The sequence below is a fragment of the Meriones unguiculatus genome, chromosome 7, assembly GCF_030254825.1.
Source record: "Meriones unguiculatus strain TT.TT164.6M chromosome 7, Bangor_MerUng_6.1, whole genome shotgun sequence".
Taxonomy (NCBI): domain Eukaryota; kingdom Metazoa; phylum Chordata; class Mammalia; order Rodentia; family Muridae; genus Meriones; species Meriones unguiculatus.
This window is the reverse complement of record NC_083355.1, coordinates 82,995,334-83,007,396: the sequence shown is the minus strand read 5'-3', so window position 1 is coordinate 83,007,396 and position 12,063 is coordinate 82,995,334. Positions and strand designations below refer to the sequence as shown.

The 12,063-nt window shown below is 45.6% G+C and overlaps 1 protein-coding gene across 3 annotated transcripts in view; it reads right to left on the bottom strand.

The window, feature by feature from the left end:
- Positions 1-12,063, bottom strand: part of Syne2 (spectrin repeat containing nuclear envelope protein 2) — a 302,588-nt gene that overhangs the window by 144,342 nt on the left and 146,183 nt on the right. For all 3 annotated transcript variants that reach the window (XM_060387664.1, XM_060387667.1, XM_060387666.1), the window contains exons 47-51: positions 10,115-10,380; positions 5,748-7,845; positions 4,011-4,333; positions 2,100-2,244; positions 452-670 (exon numbers count right to left, since the gene is read on the bottom strand). In XM_060387664.1, the coding sequence (XP_060243647.1) occupies positions 452-670; positions 2,100-2,244; positions 4,011-4,333; positions 5,748-7,845; positions 10,115-10,380 (3,051 nt within the window). The remainder of the gene's footprint in view (positions 1-451; positions 671-2,099; positions 2,245-4,010; positions 4,334-5,747; positions 7,846-10,114; positions 10,381-12,063) is intronic.

The following is a 12,063-nucleotide window of genomic DNA, read 5'->3' as shown; positions in this document are numbered from 1 at the left end:
GCTTAACAACTGTAACTAATTTCCATACTTAACAATTGGAGCTGATTTCCAATTTAGTCAGTTATCATGCGCACTGCTCAGCTCTAACCTTTAGCGTACCGAACGCAAAGGCAGTTATTTTTAGGGATTAGCTCATCTTCACAATGAAGATTTTTAAGGCCTTACCCAGCAAAATAGTCGCCTTTCTAGTAAGAATCATCTGAGGGCTGACAAGCTGGCTCACAGGGTAGAGGCGCTTGCTGCGAAAGCCTGCGGAACTGACTTTGGTCCCCAGAACCAGGCGAAAGGAGGGCGCGCGCTTCCTCAGAGGCTCTTTGTAAGGCCTGACCTGCACAGATGCTCGTGAGAAGTGTCTAACTGACGTACACGTGAACGACCCTGAACGCAGCGAAGGGGTGCCGGCCTGTCACTGCACGCTGCAGGGCTGGCGCGTCGAGAGCAAAGGCCTCACCTCCTCACTGATGAACTTCCACTCCCTCTTCAGCTCTCCACTCCACTGCTGCCACTCTCTGGCGGCTTCCAGCAAACCCAGCCACTTCTCCCACAGAGCGGAGGCCACTCCAAGCACACACGTGCCATCATTTTCTGTGCACCTGCAGCTGAGGTGTCTGAGGAGCCGACGGAGTTTCACTAAGTCTTCTTTGACGGACAGGAGATTTGAGGTTAGGGCCTTCCAAGAGAAAACAATCGGAGGGATACACGGTCTATAACCTCATTTGGAATGTCACCCTTAAGTCTGTTAAGGTTTTTATAAAATGTAGTCCTGGCTGGTCTTGAACTCAGAGATACTCTTGGCTCTGCCTCCTTCCTGAGTGCTGGCATTAAAGGTGTGCGCCACACCATTCCTCCTGGCCAGTTAATGATTTTAATACTCTTCAACTCTGACGGGATCCTTGTCTTGACTCTGAAAGTCACTCAGGGTCAGGTTGAGAGTAATCTATGCATTCTACTCTACATGGATTTAGGGCTGAGTGGGGGAGGGGACAGTAATACGACCTCGAAGCAAAACTGTCAGAGTAAGAAAATATTCTTTTTTTTTTTTCCGTTTTGTTTTGTTTTGTTTCTGTACTTTATGTACAATGGTGTTTTGCCTGCATGTATGAGGCTGTCAGATCCCCTGGAACAATTGTGACCTTCCATGTGAGTACTGGGAATTGAACCGAGGCCCTCTGGAAGGACAGTCAGTGTTCTTAACCACTGAGCCATCTTTCTCTAGCCCAAGAAAATATTCTTAAACGTAAATATTTTGCAAGTTCATGTACACGGTGCTTAGTCTATCAACTGGTAACACAACATTTAGGAGTGTTCGATTTGTTTGTTCAGGTTTTTTTTGTTTTTTTTTTTTTCGGTAGATGGATGGCCTCATCCAGATCATAATGACAAGGCAGGAGTGGTTGCTTGCAAGTTCAAGACCAGCCTAGCTATGCGGTGCGACTGTGCCTCAAAACAAAGACAAAGACAAAGACAAAACAAATGAACAAATAAACAAAAACCACTTAGAAACCCAAGGCATAACAACACAGCAGCACAGAGTCTAACAGATGAAAATAAGCAAACTCCGAAATTGTTTCACAGCTGGGGATGTATCCAAGTTAGAGAGCGCTTTGTCTACTGTGTGTCCAGAAATAAATGAAACAAAACTAAAGTAAATCCAGACATGGAGGCCCCTGCCTGTGACCTCAACACTTAGGGTAGGGGAGGAGTAGAGGCAGGAGAGACCTGGGATACAGGAGACCCTGCCTCAAATAAATAAATAAACAAATAAATGAGTAAACAGCTTAGTGATGGTACAGGAAATGACAGATGCTGTTCTGTCATAGATCCAGCAGCCCAGCTCCAAACACCAAGAAAGGGAAAAATCAGACAGGCAGTCCACAGGGCAGGAAGTTACGGGGGAAGGGAGGATGCACTGTGGATCTGATCACCCAAAGGGGTCCGAATCATCCCCTCATCTCCCCTCTTCCCTCCCCCCCGCCCCCACCTCTGGCTGGGACTCTTTACATGGGTGTTTGGAGATCCCACGGCACTGTGCCCTCTGCTGCCACCACCTGCTTGTCCTCTGGGTCTTCTCGCAGACCATCCGCAGACGGATGATTTACCTTGCTCTGTTCTAGGCGTGCTAAAGCTTCTTTATAAGACCTGGGCATTGGGGACATGGACTGCCTGAGCTCTGTCTCCATTTTCCTGAGCCGAGAGCAAATTTCTTCCTTCATTTTCCTATATTGTCTGTAATTCTCCAGGGACCTGAAGACGCAATTAGAAAAAAAATATATTAAAATTTTATTTCTCCTAAAACCCTTCCCATATACACACATAAAGAAGGGGGAGCTTTCTGTGTTTCTTTCTTCCTTTTTATCTGTCTATCTTTCTTTTAGCCATTTTAGGCACATATGGCTTAAAACAAGTAGGCACAGTTGCCCTGAGAGCACTTAGACAGGCACACACATAACACACTCACAGAGACTGAGGTTTTTTATGCACTACGAATGGGCTGTGGGCAGGCGGAATTCTGGGAGAAAGCTATGAAATCTTCAAAATGCCCACATTTGGATTCATGCAGTCAACTGCTTGTTCTAGAGAGTTAATCTCAAATATAAAGAATTTACCAGGATAAAAATCATTTGCATAGTAAAATCCTTTTACTCATGAGAGTATTAATTAAAACAGCAAGAGGACTGTATCCAATAGAAAGCATGATCCAGTAAACTGCAACAAGTCATCACAGAATTGTGTATTTGGATTATGTATTTGTGATGATGAAAAAAGGGACTAATGTTATATAATAAAAAAAATTAAGTTGGACAATTTATATTTAATTGTGATGTATTTTTAAAAACACTATAAAATTACCCATTAGGTAGGCACTGCCTATATCCTCCACCGAGAGTAATTTAAAATTCTATTATAGGGAGCCGGAGTGTAGTTCAGTGGTAGAGCAAATGCCCAACACATGTATCACCTTGATTTTAATCTCTAGTAACAAAATAAATAAAAATTCTGAAATGGCTCCCTTAAAATGAAAACTTTCTCACTCCTGAAATCCTAGCACTCACAGGAGGCAGGAGGACAATCTCAAGTTTGAGGCCACCCTGGTCTACATAGTGAGTTTAAGGCAAGAGGCTAATTTCAAAACAACAGCAAAAATAAAAATAAAAATAAATTTAAAAATGCACTATATGCTGTGTGTGTCTGTGTGTATGAGAGAGACACAGAGACAGAGAGCGAGGAAAAAAAAGAGAACATGCATTTATGCATGCATGAATATCATAGCCTAGACGTGTGAAGGCCAGGTGTCAGTGTGAGGCGGCTTCTTTGCCCTCCATCTTAGTTATTGATACGGTCTCTCACTGACCCTGAGGCTTGTTGACGAGGCCACGTTGGCTAGTCAGTGACCTTCAAGAATCCGAGGGTTACAGGTATAACCAGTTTTTGCGGTGGTATTGGTGATCCAAAATCTTGAATCTCATGCTTTCAAGACAGGCACTTTACTGACTGAGCCGTCTCACCAGCAGACTCTTACTGTATGTATACAAGGTATGCACACATATGTGGACAGAGGAGCATGCTTCTGCGCCTGAGTGAAGGCTGAGGAGGCCATCCAGCATCCTGCTCGATCATTCTCTATCTTATCTCTTATCTTATCATTCAACCTGGAGCTAGGCTGGCTGCCAGCAAGGCCCATCAGTCCTCTTGGCTCTGTCCCCCTACAGCTGGGTTTACAGGTGCATGAAGAGGCCATGCCCAATTTTTTGCATGGGGTCCAGGGATTTGAACTCGGGTCCTCATGTTTGCAAAGCAAGCAGTTTTATATACTGAGCCATCTTCCAGGCTTCCCTTACTGTTTAATGACAAGTGTTAGTGAGGAGACAGGGCAACTAGAATATGGATCTGGTTTAGTGGAAATAAGTAGGCCATGCTAGGAATTGCATATTCAGATTTCTCCGATGTGCACATGAATTATAAGGACAGGGAGAACGGTGTTCTGTTACCTGAAAGTCCAGGCCACCTACCTTCCATCCTCAGCCTCCTGGGCCTCCAGCCTTGCCTTCAAGGTTGAGTTCTCAGACTCTACAGTTTGTAAAGTACACTGAAGTTGCTCTTTGGCCTCGGGGCTGGAGATAGCCCCCAACGTCTCTGTGAGGTTCCGTAAGTCAGCGACTGTGGCCTGCAATTCCTCTTGCTTACGGCGCGCAGGCTCCAGCGACTCTTTGGGATTGTGAAGGTCTACTCTGTATGATAGGAGCATGGCTTCCAGAGACGTGATGGTCCCCACCGCCCTGGTGACTACCTCATCGTAGCGGGTTACATTTTCATACGCATCGTTCAGGAGATTCTGGTGAATCGGAGGATTAAACACAGTCACACAATTTTCCAACTTGGGGGGATATTTTTTTACCTTCAAATATGATGCATTCACCCATTCCCTGAGCCTGATGAGAGCTGACTGCTTATTCACACAGATTTTACAGTATTCCATTAATATTTAAAAATGAGTGACTAAAAGAAAAAAAAAAGGTCTATTTTCTAAGCAATCTAATTCAGATTTAAAATAGCATCTCATTAATCCTGTCAGTTGGTATATAATTCCTACTCTGGAATTCTGGTACCAGGACATGAATTAAACAAAACATTGTATGTAATGCCTATAACTTTAATTTCTATGAACACAGGAAAGCAGCCAAAAGCCAGATCTCTTGGGCTTCAAATGAACAGCATTGTCTGCCATCAACTGCAGCTCAGCGACAGCACCAAATGTCCCTCTACCTCAGTCTTGTCATGAAAATAGCAAGGGAATTTAAAGATCTCTTCCTGTCCGGCTCTCATCGAATTACTCATGGGTGGGGTGAGTCATATAGAGTGTTTCTCAAAACTATTAAGATCATTTCTTACAGGACCATTTAAACAGCACTCAAGGATCTGTTACCCTATCCCTTTGTATTTCTGCAGCATTTACCCCATTGGCTGTTGCTGGCTCCGAGTAAGAGAAGGGAGTTTCCCTATTCCACAGACTGAAGATAACGAAGGCAGCCACAGTCACTACGTAAATAATAGGCTCGGCTGTGCCCCAATAAAACTGCATTTATGAATCAAGCACTGTGGACAGGATTTGGCCAATGGGCCTTACATTTAAATTAAATTAAGGATGCCTGCTGTAGACTTAGACAAATGTCAGTTTGGGTCCTGACTGTCACCGCTCTAAGACCCTCATCTAAGACCCTCACAGAAAGATTCCATGTTTCTGAGAGTCAGCTTTTTTATTGTAATTTAATAGTTTTTTTTTTTTTCTTCCAGTGCTGGGAATTGAACCCCGGAGCTTTGCATATGCTAGGCAAGCATTTTGTCATGAGCTATACCTCTAGCCCTCAATTTCCCACTGTAGAAGGCTAATAATAATCACCTCCACCCCCAAGTCCCAGCAGGATATAAGGCCTAAGTAAACATTATCATTTGCTGTCCTTCCCTCTGTACCAAACTTCTATTTCATATCATTTTACTATTGATCACTAGAGGGGGAAAAAAGTGGTTCAATGGAGCTTCTGAGGGAAACGAAGTTAGCTTCATCCTTTCTCTAATTTCTGAGTTACTGAAGTTTGATACTGAGTAAAGTCAATGTGTTTAAGTGGCTCACGGCCCTTCAGAAGATAGTTTTCTCCCTGCAGAGGAATCTCCTGTAGAACCTGTACTGCCTTTACAGCAACCACTAAGGACCAATGCCTTAAAGACGGCTGATTCCAAAGGCAACTTACTGTGCGAAAATCAATGCTTTTGCTGAGCTCTGTCTGAAGACCTTCAATGTCGCGTAAACTTGCCTCCACGTCACCGGTTCCCGAAGCCTTTTCTTCTCTCTGCTCCTCAGTCGCTGGCATGGCTCTAACGCCATACACTTCTGCCTGAACTTGCTCGTCAAGTGTTTCTAAAGTCTCTTTCTCATCTTGAATATGTTGACTCCCCAAATTTACACATAAAGGCTGCTGTAGCCGAGACTTGATTTGCTTTAGAACACGTAGGGAATTTTCTAATTTATCCTGAGAAGCCCTTCCGCCCATTCCTTTCTGTTGCAACTCTAGCAGCATGCTCTGGAGAGCCTCGTGAAGCCTCGCATTTTCTTCTGCATTTAGCTTTAGTTGCAGCATCTCACGCTCTCTGAACGAGTTGTCAAAAGCCTCATTTTTGCTTAAGTTTTTTATTATCTCGTCATGCAAACATTTTGCTTTTTTAATTTTCTGAATCAGAATCTGTGCATTGAGCAAGGCACTTTCTGGTGACGTACTGGGGGCTTTCAGCAGCGAGGCGGCCCTTTCCTTAATTTGCAAATCCAAAGCCCTCATCTTGCTCAGCGAGGCTTGGTATGTGTCGCATGCTTTTAAAAACGCGTCCAGCTGCTTAGTTTTTTCTTCCAGTTCCCTTTCCCTTTCCAACACTTGGGTTCTCAACTGCTCCAGCAGTGAACCGTCCCAGCTAAGCCCAACAGCACCAAACACGTCTTCAGAGGTCGACACTTGCGAGATACGGCCTCGAACAACAGCCAGCCTGTCTCTAAGACGACCGAGCTCCTCTTTAGCTTCCAGCCCTTGATGGAGCGGGAGACGCTCACCATGCTGGATGCTCTCAAGCTCCTCCTGAAGCGCGGCTGTTCTCTTGCAGAATTCTCTGCGAGACTCCATCCCGTGTTCCAGTTCGCCACAGCTGTTCTGAATGAACCTCTGGGCTCTGTTGGCCCTCGTTTTGAGATTTTTTAACTGGTCATCCAGGCATAACCTCTCAAACACATTGGCATCCTTGTAGGCGTTTGTGAGTTCGTAAAGGTGCGCTGAGATGCCACTCTCCATGTCTCCAAGCTGCTGCTGGGATGCCTTCAAGGCGGCCCGGCGGCGCTCCAGCTCGGCCTCCGTGGAGGCTCCTTCCCGGGTGGGAAACATCAGCGCTTCGCTCTGTCCGAGCGTGAGCTGGGCCTTCCCTATAACTGAGAACAGTTTGCTTCTTTCTTCCAGCTTCCGTTCTAGCTTCTGTGACCTCTGGGTTGATTTCACAAGCAGCGCTTGGTACTGGCGCCGTAGGCCCTCCAGGAGAGCCTTCAAGCCATCCCTCTCACGGGCTGCCAGGCTGGGGGTGACGCCCCTGACCTCTTCCACCAGCGACTCCACTGCCTGCTGCTTCCCCAGAATGCCATCGTGAATCAACTTGCACTTCCTGATCTGAGAAAGGATGTCGTCGGGGAGAAGGGCGACGGGGGCAGTGAGCTCTGCCAACATGCTCTTGACCCAGGACAGGGTCTCCTTCATCCTGTTCCTCAGGCCAGACTTCTTAACCTGATTTTCTACCTCTCGGTTTAACGGCTCCAGCGCCTCCAGCTGCTTACTCAAATTATCTATCGCGTCCTCCAGGGTTTTCTCGTCCTTTTCTCCCCAAAGTCTCTTCATCTGCAGCTCAGCTTGCCGCTTAAAGCCAGAAAACTCATGTTTGATTGCCTGGAGCTCAGCGGCCGGAGCGAGCATGTCCACGCCCCCCTCCTGTTGTTCGGGAGGGTTCAGAGCCAGCAGGAGGCTCTGTCGCTGCTGATGCAGAGAAGCCTCGATGTCCTGGGCCTTCTTCAGGAGGCAGGCAAGTTCACTGTGTTCTGTGGCCTGCTGAAAGCACTTCCTGTGAGCCAGGTGCTCCACAAGTTCCCACCCCTGTTCAAGGTGCCTCATCTGGCTCTCGACCAGCTTTTGATCCTCGGCCGTCAGGTGGCTGGATAAATGCGCCCATTCCGTGCGGAGCCTGCTCAGAGAGCCGTTTTCTTTTTCAACCGATCCCAGGAATTTCTTGATTTTGCCCAGATAGGTTGCACTGTCTAATGAGCCTCTAGAAAAAAATAAAAAATAAAAAATAAAAACGAGGAGACAAAGGGAGAGGAGTAAGGAAAGGAGAACAAGGCACGTAAAAGTGCTTTGTAAACGGAAAGCCTTTCTCCCAAAGCTTAGTCTAAAACGGAAAGCCTTTGTAAAGGGAAAGCTTTTCTCCCAAAGCTTAGTCTAAACAACTTCTTCAGGTTGTCCTCTGCCACAGATAACCCGTGGCATGTGTATACACACACATACACAGATACACACAGACATACATAAACACATATGTGCATACACACATATACACATGTGCACATGCAGAATACACAGATGCCCATGCACACATGTGTGTGAGCACACACATTCACACAATGCATACACATGCACAGAATTCACACATGCACACATGTACACTCACATATATATACACATATGCAGACATACACAGACACATACATATAAGCACACTGGTTAGCCCAGTCTCCAACCCCTTGTTTCCAACAAGAAGAGCTAGTCTTTTGAATGTAAAATCATTTTAAGGGATATTACTGAAAATATAATACATTAAGACACAAGCATAAAGCAAACTTTTATGGTGAGAAATGGTTGCATATTGAGCCATTTTCTGTTTTCAAAGCAAAAAAAAAAAGTATTTATTATTATTAGTGTGTGATGGGGGTGGGGTACTCGCACGATGGAAAGGTCAGAGGACAACTTTGCGGAGTCATTTCTCCCCGTCTACCTTTACATCAGGTGGTGGTTTGAATAGGAATGGACCCCACAGACTCGTGTGTCAATGATTGACCACTAGGGAGTGGAACTACTAGGAGGTGTGGCCTTGTTGGAGTAGGAATCGTGTTACCGGGGGCGGGCTTTGAGGTCTTAGGAGCTCAAGGCAGGCCCAATGGCGCACGGCCCTTCCTGCTGCCTGACAATCTAGATGTAGAACTCTTCAGCTCCTCTCCAGCACTACCTCTGCCTCAGTACCACCATGCTTCCCATCATGATAATGATGGACCAAACCTCTAAACCTATAAGCCAGCCCCAATCAAATGCTTCCCTTTATAAGAGTTGCCTTGGTCCTGGTGTCTGTTCACAGCAAAGGAAACTTTCCCTAACCAAGACATGCAAGTTCAGAGAACCGAACTCGGATCACCAGGCTTGGCAGCAGGCACCTTATCTGCTGAACCATATTACTGACTCCCACTTAAATGTTTTTAATTTACATTTAAATAAAATAATTACAATAAGCAATATTCAATATAGGATCATTGAAACCAATTATAGTATATAAGGCAACTTACATATATAAATGTAAAATATTTACCCTATTGTTTAATTATGTGTAAAACACAGTACTCAGTACGGACACACACACACAGAGCATGAATCCAATAAAGTTTTCTAAAATAGATTTAGTTATGGCTTGAATGCCTATGCTCACCCTAGACAAATTCTTATTTTATTGTTGTTGTTGTTTTCTGGGGTTTGTTTGCTTTTCAAAAAACATATTTATTCTTGATGAGACTTGATAAGCTATGGGCAGGTGGCAGAGGAGGAGAACTCCCCCTTTCAGTGGATTAGGGGAAGGGGGAAGGAGGTAAGAGAGAGAAAGGATGGGGCTGAGAGGAGTTGAGGGTGGGGGCTGCAATTGGGATATATAATGAATAAATTGTAAAAAAAAAAAAACAAAACATATTTATTTGTGGGATAGGGGACACTTGTGTGGAGAACAATTCTCTCCTTCTCTCTAGGTCCCGAGTACTGAATTCGGTTGCCAAGCTTGGTGGCAGGTGCCTCCCACACCAAGCCATCCTGCAGGCCCTTTGCTTGCTCTTCTGAAACAGGGTCTCAGATACACGCGTTTTACGTTGAAAGCTAGGGGGCCTCACATTGGTATTAGGAGCTGGGGTCTTTTGGGAGGTGATGAAGTTGTAGAGGTGGGGCCTTTAAAAGAACAAAAGTGGCTAAGAGACAGCCACAACCCCCATTCCTGGGAAGACGTGGCTGGTTGACACCCCTGAACTCAGAGGGAAGCTTCACCAGACACCAAGTTTGCCAGCACCTTAGAACCTGGACTTTCCCACCCTCAAAACAGTGGTAAACTGCTGTGCCTACGCCACCTACTCTGTGACATTTTTTTGGAGCAATCCAAACAGACTCAACCAGTCTCCAACACGGAATCAATCTCCATGCAAGATTTCAGGATTCCAACATCTTCTTGCAGCATAAACTGAAGCGCTCCAGGCCTGCAAGGAAGCAAAGAACCCCAGGGCCTGGATTCTTACATTTTGAGGCTATCCACTTCCATCAAGAAGCTGTTCAGTGAGGCTTCTGCTGCAGCCAGCTGGTCTTGAAAACCATCCAGCAGCCCATACTGGCTCTCTGCAGTTTTCTTCAAGGTAAGAAGCTCCTGCAGGAGACCGTCCAAGTGGCACGCTGAAGATTGGGCAGTGGCCAGGACCAAGGCTCGCTCTTCTGCTTGTCCGAGATGCTGAGATTGTTCCAGAAGTCCAGTGGCTGCTCTTCTTGCTTCTAATTGGGTATATAATTCCTAAGGGATGTCACACAAATCAGCATGAAGGTACACACACACACACACACACACTTATTCATTTTCCTTCTTGCCCTCCTTCCTTAACACACCCCATTCCCACAAGAGAGTAATAAATAGTTCACCCATGTTCACATACCTCTGTTTGTTTTGCTAGAATCACATTAGGATCTGGACCACTGGTCAGCATTTGCTATCTCTTAGGAGATGCCACCGTCTTAAAAGCCCTGTACTTTCTAGAGGACAGCTCGGTTTTGTTGTTTGCATCTATCCCTGTTCCCCTGGCTTAGATACATGTTTACTGTTCTGTAGAGTTGTCTGAAACAGCAGAGACCTTCCATCATGGTGATTCTCAACCCTCCTCATGCTGCAGCCCCCTATTACAGTTTCTCATGTTGTGGTGACCCCCAACCGCAAAATTCCTTTTGTTGCTACTTCCCAACTCTAAGTTTGCTGCTGTTATAAGTTGTAAGTATCTGTATCTTCTGATGGTCTTAGGCGACCCCTGTGAAAGGGTCCTTTGACCCCTAAAGGGATGGTGACCCACAGGTTGAGAACTGCTGATCTAGAGTTTCACTTTTAAAAACATGGTCATGTATAGGATTTTAATAGCTGAAAATACATTGCTCCTGCTTAGAAGCACAGCTGGCAACCTGGTCGAGGAGGCGGCAGCACACCGACCCCTAGGTAAAACAGAACTCAGCCACAGAATTAGAATACATGGGGCTACAATAAAGTATGGCGATGACTAGGATCCACTTATGAGTGAGTCTATACCCTGTGTGTCTTTCTGCTTCTGGGATACCTCACTCAGGATGATCTTTCCCAGTTCCCACCATTTACCTGCAAATTCCATGATTTCCTTGACATGTAATATAGGATAAATATACTAAAATCTGTACACCTAAGGAAGCTAATCAGGAAGAAGGACTCTGGCTAAGATGCTCAATCCCCATTCAGAAAGGCAAAGAGGATGGACATCAGAGGAGGGAGAAAACAGAGAACAGGACAGGAGCCTACCACAGAGGGCCTCTGAAAGGCTCTACCCTGCAGGGTATTGAGGCAGATGCTGAGACTCATGGCCAAACTTTGGGCAGAGTGCAGGGAACCTTATGAAAGAAGTGGGAGATAGTAAGACCTGGAGAGGACAGGAGCTCCACAAGGAGAGCAACAGATCCAAAATATCTGAGCACAGGGGTCTTTTCTGAGACTGATACTCCAGCCAAGGACTATTCATGAAGATAACCTAGAACCCCTGCACAGATGTAGCCCACGGTAGTTCAGTATCCAAGTGGGTTCACAGTAATGGGAAGAGGGACTGTCTCTGAAAGGAACTGATTGATTGGCCTCTTCTTTGATCACCTCCCCCTGAGGGGGGAGCAGCCTTACCAGGCCACAGAAGAAGACAATGCAGCCACTCCTGATGAGATCTGATAGACTAGGATCAGAGGGAAGGGGAGGAGGACCTCCCTTTTCAGTGGACTGGGAGAGGGACATGGGTGGGGAAGAGGGAGAGTGGGATTGGGAGGGGAGGAGGGAGGAAGGTACAGGGAGGATACAAAGTGAATAAACTGTAATTAATAAAAATTTAAAAAACTAAAAAAAAAAAAAAAAAGTACGGCAATGAGTCAGATTCTCCAAACTCTCATGGAAGTTTTCAGCAACTTTGTGGAACAGAAAGGA